This window comes from Adiantum capillus-veneris, chromosome 14 (assembly GCF_014529385.1).
Source record: "Adiantum capillus-veneris isolate H3 chromosome 14, ASM1452938v2, whole genome shotgun sequence".
NCBI classification, from domain to species: Eukaryota; Viridiplantae; Streptophyta; class Polypodiopsida; order Polypodiales; family Pteridaceae; genus Adiantum; species Adiantum capillus-veneris.
In genome coordinates, this window is record NC_140944.1 from 74,245,423 (window position 1) to 74,263,237 (window position 17,815).

At 41.0% G+C, this 17,815-nt stretch overlaps 1 protein-coding gene across 1 annotated transcript; it reads right to left on the bottom strand.

Annotated features, from left to right (window-relative positions):
• Positions 1–4,347: 4,347 nt before the first annotated feature.
• On the bottom strand, positions 4,348–4,527 carry LOC147442621 (uncharacterized). The gene has a single exon (XM_086529892.1). It carries the CDS (start codon positions 4,525–4,527, stop codon positions 4,348–4,350), a length of 180 nt encoding a protein of 59 aa, XP_086386018.1.
• Positions 4,528–17,815: the final 13,288 nt, after the last annotated feature.

The window sequence follows — 17,815 nt, forward strand, 5'->3', positions numbered from 1 at the left end:
GTCGTGCTCTTTGATTGTGGTGACAAATTCCCACACGCTTTTAACATCAATCCCTGTTGGCAAGGCTTCAAAGTAATTGTGTAGATCCTGTTTCTCCAAGTAGTCCCCCATCTTGCTCCTGAAAAATTCATTGAGCTGTTGAGGGATCATGGGTAGCTGCGCTGCATTTTCCTCCGGATCTTTAAACACTCCTTGGTAGATTCTCAGATCATTGGTTTCTAGTAGGTCATCTTGAATCCAAGTGCTTGTGGGCTTCAGGGCTCCCTCTAGGATAACAAAAGGCTCCACTTCTTCTATGTAGTCCTTGATAGTCATCCTTTTCTTCTTTGCAGGTGACTTTGTGGCTGCCATGGATCTTGTTGCACTCAGTAGTCTAAAGTTAGCGTTTTTTTACAGATTAGCTGATAAACTGAGTTCTGACTACCCAAATGACTTGAAAATTTGAAATAAGAACTCAAAAGGGACTAGGGAAGCCATGCATGTGCCCACAGTAGGTTTTTGGCTGAAAAATAAGCATGTAGACATCCTACGCGTAGTATGTCTACCTTCTCTGATTTTGATGAAACTTGACATTCTTGTGGCCCTTGACCTGTGCAACATGGCTATGTACTTGAAATTTGGTTTGGACATCAAAAAGTGCAATTTTGAGCAGATTTAGGCTTTTGGCTCACAAAATGGGTAGGATGTCCTATATGGAGGGGCAAATGATATCCAATTGGATTGAAATTTGATATATAGGCTTCATATACCATGTAAAAGACTCCCATGATGTCAATTCCTGCACAGAAGGTCAATATGACCCTGGAGACATCCTATGCGTAGTATGTCTCTTATCTCAGAATGACTTGATTTTGGATATATGGATAGCCCTTAGCATGTAGAACATGGCCTTGTTCTTAGATTTTGATTTGGATAAGTATTGGTGTTAGGAGCATGTTTAGTGTTTTTAGGCTTAGAAAAGTACACTTTGAGGTTTTGGGGGCCAAATGTGATGGGTCTGGCTTGAAATTTGATATATGAGCTTGTGAAGATGTTATAAAGATATGTGGAACTCAAAAACACCAGCTTGAGGTCAAACAGGGCATTTAGACATCCTACGTGTAGGATGTCTATTTCATTATTTTGCATATCTAACTCCACAATTAGCTTGGCAATGTGATAATGAGTATATTGTGCAAGTTTCATGTGATTTGGAGTAGTTTTGGTAGGTCTCTGACCCTTTGTTGCCTCTATGCTCTGACTTTCCGGCTTTTTTAATGCATATGAGGTCAACTCTTGTCCAAACGTGATGAAACTTGATGGTTAGCATGTATAAGATATGTAGAAACTCTGTATGAGGTGAGATATTTAGTTTGGCTTGCAAAAGAGGACCTGAGACATTCTACGCGTAGGATGTCTTCTGATGAATTCTTTTGGAGAAGTGCTACTAGTAAATGTCCTTAGCCCCCCTGAGTCTCCTTTAAGCCTTATTTCAATAAAAAAGTCAAAAAGATAGATAGAAACTCCATGTTTGGCTTTCAGAGCCTCTGAGTCGTTTTCAGACTCTTGGAGTGCTTTTCGGCGATGAAATTTCTTGATGTTACTCTCCATAGCTTCATGGTTCCTTGGGGAACCTTGCCATAAGGTTTTTGTTGGCTTTGGCTTCACCGGAGCTCTGTTGGGTGATTTGTCACTCTGGAAGCACCCATGGTTGAGTTTGCATGCTTCGATGACTTGTGGTGGTCTACCACCATAGGACTTGGTTTTTGATGGTCTAGGCAAACCGCTCGTGAAGTTTGGTGGCAAACGGACATCCGGTTTGGCCGTGAGAGCCAGTTGACGCTTTGTGTGTCTGATGCCGTTTCTGAAGCTTAGTCCCGCTTCGGGTTGCCTTATGGCCATGTGGGCTATATAACCTTGTAGAGCATGTCGAGATGCTCCTACCCATGAGTTTTGGTAGCATTTGGGCGACTTTCCACCGATTTACCACTTGGTGGCCTCTTGCAGGGCTCTAGAACTTAGATTTTTTCCTGTTGGTTTTTTGCCTCCTTTGTGCATTCAAGAGTGGTCTCCTATGCTAGGGTAAACCCCCTATGAAGCCTTATTGCTATTGGTTTAGCCATTAGGTGGCTACCTCTACCCCTAGGTCTCTACTGCCCGTTCCCCGTGTGAACCCTACACTAGTTTTTGCGATAAAACATCAAACATACGCGAAAAGCTCAAGGTGTTGAGCCTACCTCTCATATCTGGAGCCTATCGGGTGGTCGTGCGCAGCGTAGAAGCAGTTGGAAGTCCGGTTCGTTCAAGGTGGCTAGAGCTCTCTCTCAAGAAGGAAATAGTAGAAATGAGCTCTAAGTGTGGTGAAAAAATCTTATAATGGGGGTCCCCGGTCCAATTTCTATGAAATTTGACGTTTCGGTCAAAATCTGCCCAAAACACGCTATCCAGAAGTTGGAAGTCTTACCAGGAAGGCACCGGGCCTCTTGCTGTGAGAGTTTGTGGGGAAGTTCAAGGGTTATGAGAAGGAGCTAAGATATAGATAACATAGCTTCTAGAGCTAAAGAAGAAATGTAACCAAAGAAGCCGCTCACTTTCCCTTATAAACACACACGTGATGGAGAGAACTCATGAAAGATAGTCAGAACAAAACAAAAATGAAAACATCGAGATTACGATCATATCGTATCATGGGTAGGATAAAAGGGGTAATGGATGAGTTAATGATATTTAATCTTTGTTGTCCAAATAAGCTACGGATTGCTCTTTGGAACTGTAGCTTTGTGCTTACTATAATGTATATGTTTTGTCTAGCGATTGGGATTAGTTGTGAGTACAAATCCTCTTGATTCATAATAAAATAACCATATTCACATCAAAAGAGGTCATAGTCAATAATAGGTAGTATGATGGGATCTGGTGAGAGAAGTACTTCGTTGAGCCTTTTAGGACCAAATAGAAACACTATGCGTTGCTGAAAGTGAATCTTGTGGCTAATCCAAATGTTGACCCTAATAGATTGCACTGAATGGAATTGAAAAAAAGTGTCTCTATGTGAATTATGGTTATTCATCAATGATATACTTAGTATGTTCAAAGATAAAGGTGTGAAAGAAGTGAAAGGAGAAGAAGAAGAGAGTTTCTCTCCCAAGCCCTACTCTTGCCCTTGAGCAATCTCAAATCTCGAGCGAGATTTTCCGAGCAATCCATAAAACGAGCAAGAGTGGCTAAAGCACACTATACAAAACAAAAACCAAACAAGAGTTTTTAGGTGACTTCTAGCACAAAAAAAAAAACTAAAAGAAGATTACACCTAATTTTAATGGTAAAACTACCACAAATTTTTGACAGAAAAAACTACACAAAATAAATAGAAAAGGCACATCTTATATATCTATATTAAAATGAGAGGGTATGTTGCCATGTGGCAGCAAATCCATGCAAGGGCTGCAACCAACTCCCGACAATCATAGAGGTGGAAGCGAGTGAGCAACCGACGTGGAATCCAGTGAGCAGTGCTTGGGCAGCAATCGTGTCAAACCGCGGGCAAGAAGACCACTACCTCAACACTCACAAATGGCTTGCCACGTGGGCATTGGTGCGCAACAGTGGCAAGCTTTCTTGAGGTAATCGTTCGTAAATTGCGGACGCGCACATGGTAGTCAGGAGCGAACCCTCGCGGATAAAGAGCTCAGATGCTTCAAATTCCTCCAACTCCCTTTCCTCCGTTTAGGATCTCTTCAATCGATTGATGCTCCAACCCATGGCTCGCAAACGCTTAAGCCTCTCAAGTTATAAGGAATGTAGCCAACACACCTTTCTCCATGGTGCCTTTTCCTTAGACGCGGCCATTGAATCCTGCCACGACGCCCAAGACGTCCAACAGCACTACAAAAAGCGGGTCAACAATCAGATTTCCACCATGGCCACTATCTGAGCTGAGCGGCCGCTCAGCTCAGTGCCATGGAAGCTATTGGAAGTCGACCATGGACGCTTGCCAAGTCTACTGATTGCTAAGCAGGCCCTGAGCCTATGCGCGCACTAAAAGGTGTGTGTGTGTGATCAAGCGTGCAGTTCCACCTATGCCCCCAGCCAACTCCCTTTCTCTAACAATGTTGCGGGCTATACTGGCAGTGCTGCTCAGCCAGGTCGACAGCAAGAAACCAAGAGAAAGAAGTGATCAAGCCTGTAGTTTCACCTACGCCGTTAGCCAGCTCCCTTTCTCTAACAACATTGAGGGCTGTCCTGATGGTGCTGCTCATCACCCTCCTCCAGTGCCCGCTCTCACGAAACCCCAATGTGACGAAGGGTACGGTCTTCTTCTTCTTCTTCTCCTCCCTCTCATGAAACAAGCTCACATACCATTTCCTTCTAGGCTTGCCTGTCGATCACCTCCTCACTTCCGCATCCATAGCGATCTCCTCTCTGCACAACTCGCTCCATTCCAACGCCACCTCCAGCATCCAGTTGGGGTGCTATTGGAGCCCACGACCAGTCTAGCGCTACTCCTCCATCGCCGCCACCGGACTTCATCTCTTTCAGCCCATACATTGCAATTATGGGCACTTATACGCCCTTATGCAAATATATCTCCACCACCCACCAGTATCTTTTCTACCGATCGAAGCGGCATTACCTTGAAAGATGAGTGTCCTGCTAAAACTGCTGTAGGTGGTGCACCCATCCTCGCCATCGCCCACTCACTTCCCTCGCCTTGTAAACATAGAGATTCATGCTTAAGAATAAAAAGTCTCCCGTGGCAAGCAACTGAAGGATGACTCCAAGGTTGTAGCGCCAGCTATCTTATACCGAAAGCCCTGCGCAAGCTTCCATTGCCTCATTGAAGAGTTGTAGACTTCTAATAGCGACACAGGGCCTGGTATGAAGGCCTGCAGCTGCATTAAGAGGTCCCGACGATGAAGTTCCCATTGATCGCTCCATGCATGTTGATCAGTAGTAGAGCTCCAGCACCAGTCGGACGCGCAATCCTGGTCCTTTGAAAACAAGGTAATGATGATGGCGATGCGACGTGGATTTCTCTCTTAGTAAAAAAATAAACTCTCTTAGTAAAAAAATAAACTCTCTGAAAGAGCGCGCACCGGCGCACTAAGAGAGAGAGAGTTTTGAGAGAGAGAGAGAGAGAGAGAGAGAGAGAGAGAGAAGATGTCGTGCTGAAATGGTAATTGTGGGTGTGGCGCAAACTGTCAATGCGGCAGCGGCTGCAAGGGGTGTGGCCGAACTGACAGCCTTGTGCTGTCCAAGGAGGCGCCTCTCGTTCTCAGTGCCACTGCCTCTGTCTGCCCCAGCTATGAAAGGGCTCTAGTTTTCGGAGTCGAGAACATCTCTGGGTATCATGGCTCTCCTACTTCTTGTTTCTTTCTCAACTAAGCTTAAGGTAGCCTAGTGCAAGGGGTTGCCTTAATAACACCAAGAATAATGTATTTATCTTTAGTTAAAAGCCAGTCGTGTAGTTACCATCTATGGATCGCTTGTACACGGTATGCGCACCTTTGTAATCTTGGAATTTGGTAATGATAATGATAATGTCTTAAGACAAAAAAAAAAAAAAAAGAGAGAGAGGTCCAGAGTGGTACTCAGAAATCACCATGATGCTATTAGGTTGTTGGTGATGCAGACGACAGAGGGCAAAGAAATAAACGTCAAAGTCGACATGAGGGTAGAAAAGTAGAGGGCAAAGAAATAAACGTCAAAGTGGACATGAGGGTAGAAAAGCTTATGATGGTTATAATCCTCATGTAATTAAGCCTGCGGCTTCAGTGCCGCTTATAGATGCTTTCACTTTTAGCAGAGTGTGTGAGGGATTACTGGCAAACAGCTCAATGTAGAGGGAAAGGCATTGGGGAATATTGCCACTAGTGCAAGTCATGGTCTGATTAGCCTTCAGTCACACTCCTCGTCCCAGCTCTGTTGATAACCTATTTGAAAATTTGATGAGGCAAGCATTTCAGAACGATTTGCAGACAAACAGAACATCTCTCATGACCGATCCAATGCAAAGTACGGTATCTGCAAGAGTTGGTTAATGTGATGTATCTCCAAGGAGATGCAACAACATTGCAGCGAAAGTCAAGTAGCTGTAAGTCATGCAGGTGCAATTAGGAAGCGAGAGCTAATTGTCCATCCGATATTGGAAGAAGCAGGAGGCATGAGCAGCAGCTTCCACTACTATGATATGATTCCTGCAGCCGCCAATATCTCAACTGACTACAAGTAGTAGTACTAGCACCAACATGCAACATTTTAAGAGAATAATAATACATTGCTTATTAGATATGATGCTAATGACTACACTGCAAAATTGCAAAAAACTCTCTTCTAAAAGATCTTCCCACAATCAACCGGCCACAAAGCGTATGATAAGGCCTATGATAGAGTTGAACAAGAGTTCATACTTCAAAGTCTATATGATATGGGTTTGGACAGATTCTTTTTCACATTCTTTTTGGGAACGCATCAGCTAGAATTTCAGTTAATGGTACTCTTACAAATGTTTTTCTATTGCATAAATCCATAAGACAAGGGTGCCCACTTTCTCCTTTTCTCTATGCTATCTCATCTGATGCCTTGGATTGGCTTGTTAAAGATGTTATGCGGTAGGGAAAACTCATTGCCATAGACGTACCTGGCTCTATGAAGCAAGTGTGCCTCCAAAAGTTTGTTCATCATACCAAATCAATTGTGAGGAACGATGTACATGCAATGGAGAATTTTAGGGCTTGCCTCACTGTCTTGCAAGTGGATCGATTATTAACCATGCTAAAACTCTCGTTTGATGGCGATGTCTATTTTGTCGAAGCCAATAATTTTCACCAAAAGACTTAAACTACTGCGTGGGGGGCGGGAAAAATGCCCATGTTGCCTACTGACTGGTGTTTTAGGTTGAGAAATTATCTGATGGTTTATAGTTTAGCTTCTCTTTTATGTGCCATATACGTACGACAGGCTAGTTATCAGCATTGATGGAGTCATGCTGTAAATATCCACTTTCTAGTAAGACAATTTAAATGATTGGAAGATCAAGACCAATTAAAATTGTGATTGGAGATCTAAATACTGAAACAGTTAATAGGAGTTTTGGTTATGACCTGAAAAGTAATGGTATTCGAAGGATCTTCTATCCTCTTCACCGAGAGAGAGAGAGAGAGAGAGAGAGAGAGAGAGAGAGAGAGAGAGAGAGAGAGAGATAGAGAGAGGATCCTGCGAGGAAGTGTTCACCAAAACCTTTTGTATGAACCAATGGGAAAAAGAACATTGAATATCTTAACAAAAAAAATAGGATTTTACTGAGTTTTACATTAAAAGCCTCCAAATTTAGTCAGTTTTCTTCAATGCCAGCCTCAAAACTAGCCTGGAATTTTTTATTTTAGCCCTTAAAAATACACTTAAGGCTTGGTTTTTAATGAAGTTTTTGCCAATGATAGTGATATTGTTTCTCATTTTAGACAGACACAGAGAGAGAGAAAGAGAGAGAGAGAGAGAGAGAGAGAGAGAGAGATCTAAGCATCTTTTCTCACTTAGCATTGTTCTTTTTGATGGATACCACTTTATCTCGAGCTTAAAAGAGATTGAATTTGCTGCAAACAAATTTGAAAGTAAAGTCACTGCAGCGACCTTCCCTCTTGTTGAACCTATCGTTCCAGATTTGAAGAAGGCTCTAGTACCACCTTTTAGGGTATGTCATGGCTTTGATCTTCATAGATTGGAGTCAAATTTGCCTCTTATAATTGGTGGCAGCATGAATATTCCACATGACCAAAGATGTAAAGCATATTCCGATGATGATGTGCCCATTGTGTGGTGGATGTTATGGCCCTTGGTGATTCAAAATGGAAAGGAGTACCATCTTAAATCTTTTTGAAAGAAGTTGTTCAATTGAAGCTTTGAAGTTGTCACATATGCTCGGGTTTGTTTTTTCTCGGAAAAACTCGCTTAGTGCGTGGTAAGACTCGTTGCCCTTAGGCAATAAGGATACTGCGGGGAGAGAAGTACCTGTAGCAAGGATATTCTAGAGTTTGTGGAAGAGAATGAGAACCTTAAGAGAGAGAGATGCTTGTGGAAGATGAAGATATGGTTAGTAATCTTGTGCACATAATTGTTTCCCGCAAGAAGGTTGTACCCATTACGTTGACAAGGTTGCTGCTTGAATACCTTCCAATGAAACAATTAGGACACAACAAGAGAGATCAAAGGAGTAGTAAAGATAGAATTAGGGATAGATATAAGTTTGGTGGTGGTATTAAAGATAGATAATGAGGGATATATATAGAGTTAGAGACAAGTATTGGACTAGATATGCAAATGAAAGGAAAACTAGCAACATATATCTTATATGAGAGCAATCGCCACCACCTTAATGGAGAGAGAAGATGAGGCAAGACTTCAGCATTTCTTCAAGAGAAAGTGTGGCACTAAAATGAGTGTGTCACAATGGAATTGAGCTATTCTCACTCACCCATAACTTGCCTCAATGAAGAGAAGGTTGCCCTTTTTATAGGTGAGGGAGCCATGTTTTACATAATCGCTTGATTAGGCTAAAGAGTTAGCCCAAATCAAATGATCTTTGGATATTTCTTAAAATGGGCAATATTAGGACTCAAAATATCATGAAATTCAGCATTTTTGGTCGTTGAGGCTCCATGTGGGTGCATGATGTATGTGGGCCCCACCTAGGCATCTTCTGTGTGGCTCCAGCAGGGGGTCCCAACTTGTGTGTCTTGTCCTTCAAGGCATCTTTGAGGTGTCACATTCACATGTTTATGTCTTTTACCCTCCAAATATCTTATTTTATGGAAAAAGACCAAGATTACCTCTTTTCACTTGATTCACCTGTTTTACCATCTCTTCTTGCAGTGTCGTTGTGAGAGGATTTTTCACTCTTTTCCCTGTAACTTTTGACCTGTAACTCGGATTTACATGCTTCAAAAGGCAAAATTGGCCTACTAAAAGAGCTTGAATTGGTTTTGGCATTTTCTCCATGCCCTTAGGTCGGGATTTTCAAATTGGGATGGTCCAAGAAGCTTTGGATCTTCCTTTTCATAAAGTCTTCTAGTAGGCCCTTCCCTCTTGTATGTATCCAAGAAGGTATGCATTATTGAAGGGTTATATTATTAAAAAAATGTGAAAAGAAGAAAATAATTTATATATGGTAGGGTATAGCTGAGATATTAGAAGAAATATACAAATGCTTTTCCCCCAGACAAAAAGAGGCACAATCATTGATACTTCTCTTGCAGTACTTTCTAATAGTAATGTACATTTATATTACTTCAAAGGTAATACTAAGGTATGGTAGAAAGCTTTTATTTATGCATATGAGTTATTATATGAAGTATACTTATGCGTCAAAAGTCACAAGATAAATCGTTTAATGCCCGTTTCCACTATATACGTGCCACAACACGACATCCACCCCCTCTAAACCTGCACATCCTCTGTTATGTGCCACATTGTCTCTTTGTAAGATCAGACACCTTGTACATCTTCCTTGCTTTCTTCTTAACTAGATGATTCCAAAGCTTCATGTTCACTTTGATCTTCACATGTGTTTTGCTCTTCTTCCTCATCAACATCTTCTAGATCATTGTTTCCTCTTCTCTTAAACATTTTGATACTTTTTCCCGCAATGGGAATCTTTAGTTCTGTACCATCTAGTTCAGACAAGCTGTAAGTAGCATTTTCATGCACATGCTTTACAACATACGGTCCAAACCATCTTTTTGAGAACTTACGCATGACTGTGTGCTGGTTATCAAGGCTACTATCATACACTAAAACCCAGTCACCTTTGTCAATTGCTTTGCTCCTGATTCGATGTCGCTTATCAAAGTAGTCCTTGTTTTTCAACCTTGCATTTTTGAGTCGTTCTTTTGCAGCTTCAATGTCTCCAGGTCTTCTCTCTAGTTTCCTTATACGCGATGCAAGGAGATCTTCCCTGCTAAGCCCCTCTTGCCAAGGTAGTACATTCCATGTGGGAATTGTATCTTCAATCGGCATCACTGGCTTTTGACCATACATTAGCTCCGCAGGCATGTAGCCAGTTACTGAGCTATGTGTTGTACGATCAGCCCATAAAGCATATGGTAACAATTTTGGCCACTCACCAACTCTTCCTTTGCAAGCCTTAGCCAAAGCTTTGATGATAGGAGGATGCCCTCTTTCACTCTTTCCATTTCCTTCAGGGTTGTAAGCTGTGGTAAGAGAAAGCTTGATTCCTAATCTGGTAAAGAACTCCCTTGCTTCCTCAGCATCCAGCTCACCTCTATCTGCAGTGATCTTTCCCACACATCCATAATGGCAAATCACCTCATCAAGAAGGAATTTGCACACAGCTTCTATGGTTTTAGCTCTTAATGCTCTTCCTTCAGCCTGGTTAGTTAGGTCCTCTCGTGCAAGAACCAAGTATCTCATGTGCCAGAGTCCTAAAGGCATTGTGTCTAGATCCACAACCCATTTATAGTGCATGGCTAGTGGATATGTATGGTGCAATCCATCATGATGTCGGACATTTGAATACATTTGACAAGTTACACATGACTCTACAAATTGAGATACATCTTTATACATACCCTTCCACCAGTATTTTTCTTTCAACTTGGAGAAGGTTGCCCACACACCCCTGTGTCCAGCCCATAGACTCTCATGAAACTCTTGCATGAGCTTTACTTGAGTCTCTTTTTTACATATAACCTGTTGTGGTGCAACACCCTTTTGTTTAGGATGCTTCCATAAGTAACCATCCCTCAAAAAGTACCCATATGCTTTCCTGCGTATCCTCTTGAATTCTTGTTCAGACCAATCATCCTGTTTTGTTAGAGTACTCAAGTAGCTTCCAATAAGAAGCCAATCACCTTCATAAAGTTTTTTCAAGAATGATTCAAGTAGATTAGTCATGCAGACATTGTTACCTTTGACATGAGAAATAGAATAGAACTTTGTGTCTACATCATCTCCCTCGTCAATCATTTGTGACTCATCTTCATACCTTGCCCTTGATAGCATATCTGCCACTGTATTGTCTTTACCTGCAATGTGCTTAAACTCAGGATTTAAGGACTTAATGTAGGCAATCCACTGCAACATAGCAATGTCTGGCGTTGAGCAGCTTGTAATCATCCCAAGAAGTGGTAGACAATCTGTTTCTACAACCACACATGCACCAATTAGGTACTCTTTCCCACTTTTCAAGGCTGTAACTATACCCCATAACTCTCTCTTTATCTGTGGATAGTTTCTTTGGCGAGCACTTAGTACCTTTGCTCCAAATCTTACCACATACCTGTGTCCTTCTTTGTCATCTTGCCCTATTGCCCATCCAATCCCTATAGGACTGGTGTCTACTATCACAATTACTGGCCTTTGACACTCATAGTCTACCTTTCTCAAAATTGTTGCTGACTGGAGCAACTCCTTTAGCTTTTTCATGGATTTTACATGTGCTTCTGTCCATTTAAACTTCTGATTCTTTCTAAGCAGCTGATAAAGAGGATCAGCTACATGTGCATAATGTGGAATCCAAATAACATAGAAGACACATACTCCCAGAAACCTTCTAACCTCAGTGATGCTAGTGCATGTTTCTTTCATTCTTTGGATGGCATCTACCTTTGCTGAACAAGGTTTCCTACCATATGGCACGCACATGTGCCCCACAATGAGCACTTCATTGACACCGAACATAGACTTTTTTCCTGACAATGTAAGATTCACTTCTTCCAACTTAGACAAAATTTTATCACAATCATTTATGTGATTTACCACAAACCTACGACATCCCTTGAGATCCAAAGCTTCATCTTTGTCACTTTCTTCACATCCTTTGATAGGCAAATCATCAATGAAAGGCATTGTAATTTGAGGAATAAAGTCACGTAAGACCTTAATATCCATCCCATTCATCATATGTGCAACCGAGTTGGTTGCTCCCTGTGGCAAGGTACACATCCTTACCAAACCCAAAGGTGTCCTCATGGTTGTCAAGTCTCTGCTTTTGATTGCAAGCTGAAATTGATCATACCCTGAGTAGATATCCCCCATTGAGTAGATTGACCTCCCTGCAAACACCTCTGCAAACTCATCCACAATTGGACCTGTACGTACATTTCTAATCGTCACCTTGTTTACTCGTTGCATATCTTGGATGAAGCGTAGAGAACCATTCCTCTTTGGAACTGTGAACAACCTGTTTGAGTATGGAGCACAAGAAGGCTCCAAGATTCCCATTTTCATTTTCTCATTCAGTAGCTCTACTAACTTTGGCAAATGAGCCTTTGGAACTGGAATAGGCCGCAGATTCCAAGGCACATGAGGTATTGTGAAAATTACCATAGGAGCTACAATAGAAGGATCAACACATCCTATCTCATGTGGCTCAAATGCAAAAGCCTTACCATGCTTTGAAATAATTTCTTTGAAGCACTTTGTCTCCTCGTGTGTTAGAAACTCCTCACGACCAATCTGCAACTCTTGGAAAGACTCCTTTGTGAAGGTATGCCCAATATTCTTAGGATTCCTCAAAGTTGGTTGTAAAGAAGTCTGCTCAATTTTTTCCCTATTGTTGGGTGGTAAGGGGGAAGCTACTGGTTTCACCTTCTTTGCTACACTCTTGTACTTAGTTTCAACATGGACTTCTGGGCCAACTGTTTGGTTTTCTTTAAAGGCTTCTATTACTTGATACATTTCCATAGAGAAAAATTCCACAACTTCATTTTCAAGATGCAAACTAGACCCCATTATAGCAACAAGCTCACCCATAGTATCTACAAAAGAAACTTGTTCACATAAACCCAAAACATTTTCAGTAGGCTCTAGCAACCCACTTTCTTTCATGCCCATTTGTACATTATGTACATATTGCCTCTCACATCTCTTCAAATCTTCAAGTTTTGTAAAACATACTGATCCATTCCTTGTTACCAAGGAGCCCATTGAGAAAGTTTCACCTATTTTTGGATCAGGCGAGACCCTTTTTCTTTCTGGACCACTGCAATCCCGCTTCACAATGGTACTTGGCCAAAACCCATCATTTCCCTATGGTCATGAAACTCTTTGCTCACCTTTGGTAGAGGATGTTCTCTGAGGTTGTCATGATTTATTTCATGGTTCACACAAACTGTGAGAAATTGGACAGCATGTTTACCATCTTTGCTACGTATCCTAGCATATGCAGAACCATCGTCCATTACCTTTGTTTCCATTCAAACTCCCACAATGTAGGGATGTCCAAGGATGAGATGATATGAAGATGTATCCTGTACAAAGAAGTTTTGGTCAATCTTTACATCACCTATTGTCACCTTCACACCTGGACATGATGCATACAATTCACCGGATGAATTGTTTGCCACTTTTACCATCCAGCCATGATCTGTGTCCATTGGCCATTTGCACTTGTTGTAGAGACTCTTTGATATTATGTTTATTTCTAAACCATGGTCAATCAAAGCAACAAATGGTTCTTCAAGATCACCTACCTTGACCAAAGTTTCTATAGTAGCCCTTGCCCAGTGACTTCGTGAATAGTAGCTCCTAGGAATATCTTCAACTTCTTCATCATCATTTGAGAAATGCACTTGCTTCACTCTCCCACTAGATTGGAAGCATCCTACCATAGCTCCATCCTCCTCCTTATTTTGCAGTTGCATCCCTTGTGTCTTTGAGGTTTCCCCTTCAACCTGTGGATGAGAAACTTCAGCAAGGGTTTGCCTCTTCCTCTTGATGATGTCAATGATCTCTCATGGAATTCACGCTTTGCAATGCCAAGAACTTCTCCCAGAGTAAACTCAATTTTGCTATTTAAGATCCTTTCCTCCAAGACTTTCTTTAAATCTGTAGCAACCTCAATATCAGATTGTATTTTATAAGTTGGGCCTTTTGTCTTACCTTTTGCTGGCTCTTTCTTCTTTCTTGTTGTAGACTCCTCCATGAGTACTTTAGGTGGAGATACTCCTTGTGTTGAGGGTGTTTGAGAAGGCATTGAGTCGCTTCTTCCCCCACTTCTAGAAGCTCTTTTTGATGGTCCTTCATCAGCATTCTCACGTCTGCGCTTCTCTTCTACAATAGCCTCATTTTGTTGGCATTTTGTAATGTAGGCATGCACTGACAATGAGTCCACTGGATCATTCCATCCTATTTCTAGACGTATGCAATCACCTGCTTCATGTAGAATCTCTTTTTGTAAGCTTTCCCTTTTTAGCTAATTGCATGACATTTGGACAAATTTGACCATGATGGTCATTCACCTCTTCATCAATAAGATGCTCAATTTTTACTCCATAAGTAGCTGCCTCAACTGAAGAGGTGGCATGGTTAGTTGCCATATCTTCAACTAAGGTTTGCATCCCCCCCTTCCCAAAGTTAGTTCTCAAGGGTAGACCTATCTGTCTTAAGTGGATTTTACCATCCTTAAAAAAGACAACATCTTTTGATAAAGCATCACTAAAATCATCACAATCCCTTCTTACATGGTCTGTACTATCACACCAAATACATCTATTAACAAACCCTTCTTTGCGTTGTTGCCTTTGCCTAGGAAGTGGCCCTAATGATTGGCCTTTTTCTTCAAGCTTTGCAAGCTTCACCTTCAAGTCACGCATTCCCTTCACAAGCTCATCTAGCATGGACTCATCAAACTTAGGAGAGATAAAAGTATGCTTTACCATTTTTTCAGAAGTTGAGGTTGAAGGACTTGTAGTGTTTACTACCATCTTGTCCCTTCTTCTTTGTCGTTTGGCAAGCAATGAGACAGCACCTTCAACTTCATTCCAGTCGGTTTTTAGTCCTTGCTCAGCATCTTTATCTTCAAGAAGAAGCTCCAAATTTTCTTGAAAATCTTTACCTGTGGATTGTAAGAAAAGATTTGTCTTCTCTCCATCTAGTGTGGCCCTTTCTGTCCTGGTGAGTTGTGTATAGCGCCGCTCAAATTCCCTAACTAGCTCTGTTATTGATAGTCCTTGCTTTGGCTTAACTACCCATTCTAAGAACGTTCTTTTTGTCACTCTCTCCGAGTCCTCCATGAAATATTCCTCCTTTAAAGCTACTTTGAGCTCTTCCCAATTTCTCTCATGCCCATCTTTAATTCCCCTAACATGCTCCCTAATTTCTGGAGCAACAACTAGCTCAAAGCTTTGAATCATCTCACCTTATGACACGCGATGCAGCTCCATCTCCTTCACATACTCGCGTAAGTACTTGGTTACATCTTTGCCATTGAACTGATCCATTCTGTTGATGACCGCTTGTATGGCGTTCGTTGCTGAAATCTCCCTTCTTTCAGTAGCATGTTGTTGTTGCATGAACATTGCAAATGCTTGAAACATTTGCATTGTTGCTGGGTCAAAATGCATACCCTGTGGCTCAACATGATCACCCATGGTTACCCACAAACTTTCACCCTGGCAGATTCACGTCGGGTTCACAAAAAATATGTCAAGAAGTTGGCAGTCTTGCCAGGAAGGCACCGGGCCTCTTGTTGTGAGAGTTTGTGAGGAAGCTCAAGGGTTATGAGAAGGAGCTAAGATTTAGATAACATAGCTTCTAGAGCTAAAGAAGAAATGTAGCCAAAGAAGCCGCTCACTTTCCCTTATAAACACACACGTGATGGAGAGAACTCATGAAAGATAGTCAGAACAAAACAAAAATGAAAACATCGAGATTACGATCATATCGTATCATGGGTAGGATAAAAGGGGTAATGGATGAGTTAATGATATTTAATCTTTGTTGTCCAAATAAGCTACGGATTGCTCTTTGGAACTGTAGCTTTGTGCTTACTATAATGTATATGTTTTGTATAGCGATTGGGATTAGTTGTGAGTACAAATCCTCTTGATTCATAATAAAATAACCACATTCACATCAAAAGAGAAGTCATAGTCAATAATAGGTAGTATGATGGGATCTGGTGAGAGAAGTACTTCGTTGAGCCTTTCAGGACCAAATAGAAACACTATGCATTGCTGAAAGTGAATCTTGCGGCTAATCCAAATGTTGACCCTAATAGATTGCACTGAATGGAATTGAAAGAAATTGCCTCTATGTGGATTATGGTTATTCATCAATGATATACTTAGTATGTTCAAAGATAAAGGTGTGAAAGAAGTGAAAGGAGAAGAAGAAGAGAGTTTCTCTCCCAAGCCCTATTGTTGCCCTTAGGCAATAAGGATACTGCGGGGAGAGAAGTACCTGCAACAAGGAGATTCTAGAGTTTGTGGAAGAGAATGAGAACCTTAAGAGAGAGAGATGCTTGTGGAAGATGAAGATATGGTTAGTAATCTTGTGCACATAATTGTTTCCCGCAAGAAGGTTGTACCCATTACGTTGACAAGGTTGCTGCTTGAATACCTTCCAATGAAACAATTAGGACACAACAAGAGAGATCAAAGGAGTAGTAAAGATAGAATTAGGGATAGATATAAGTTTGGTGGTGGTATTAAAGATAGATAATGAGGGATATATATAGAGTTAGAGACAAGTATTGGACTAGATATGCAAATGAAAGGAAAACTAGCAACATATATCTTATATGAGAGCAATCGCCACCACCTTAATGGAGAGAGAAGATGAGGCAAGACTTCAGCATTTCTTCAAAAGAAAGTGTGGCACTAAAATGAGTGTGTCACAATGGAATTGAGCTATTCTCACTCACCCATAACTTGCCTCAATGAAGAGAAGGTTGCCCTTTTTATAGGTGAGGGAGCCATGTTTTACATAATCGCTTGATTAGGCTAAAGAGTTAGCCCAAATCAAATGATCTTTGGATATTTCTTAAAATGGGCAATATTAGGACTCAAAATATCATGAAATTCAGCATTTTTGGTCGTTGAGGCTCCATGTGGGTGCATGATGTATGTGGGCCCCACCTAGGCATCTTCTGTGTGGCTCCAGCAGGGGGTCCCAACTTGTGTGTCTTGTCCTTCAAGGCATCTTTGAGGTGTCACATTCACATGCTTATGTCTTTTACCCTCCAAATATCTTATTTTATGGAAAAATACCAAGATTACCTCTTTTCACTTGATTCACCTGTTTTACCATCTCTTCTTGCAGTGTCGTTGTGAGAGGATTTTTCACTCTTTTCCCTGTAACTTTTGACCTGTAACTCGGATTTACATGCTTCAAAAGGCAAAAGTGGCCTACTAAAAGAGCTTGAATTGGTTTTGGAATTTTCTCCATGCCCTTAGGTCAGGATTTTCAAATTGGGATGGTCCAAGAAGCTTTGGATCTTCCTTTTCATAAAGTCTTCTAGTAGGCCCTTCCCTCTTGTATGTATCCAAGAAGGTATGCATTATTGAAGGGTTATATTATTAAATAAATGTGAAAAGAAGAAAATAATTTATATATGGTAGGGTATAGCTGAGATATTAGAAGAAATATACAAATGCTTTTCCCCCAGACAAAAAGAGGCACAATCATTGATACTTCTCTTGCAGTACTTTCTAATAGTAATGTACATTTATATTACTTCAAAGGTAATACTAAGGTATGGTAGAAAGCTTTTATTTATGCATATGAGTTATTATATGAAGTATACTTATGCGTCAAAAGTCACAAGATAAATCGTTTAATGCCCGTTCCCACTATATACGTGCCACAACACGACAACGCCTCCTGCTACATTCACATAATTGCACCCCCATCGTACCATAGATTTTGCTATCGTCACTGATTATCCCCATATTTTTTGTTTTTCATTACGATCGTATTTCACCTACTTTTTGTATTTTTGAAGTTTTTCTGTCGATAATTAATAGAATTAAAGAAAAAATAGAAAAATAAACCCAAAAAATCCCTTAAACTCACAATAACTCAAAAACATCACCGCAAA

What these genes read in the sequence shown, in the direction of transcription:
- LOC147442621 (XM_086529892.1), bottom strand. Translation starts at nt 4,527, where the DNA reads ATGTATGGGCTGAAAGAGATGAAGTCCGGTGGCGGCGATGGAGGAGTA.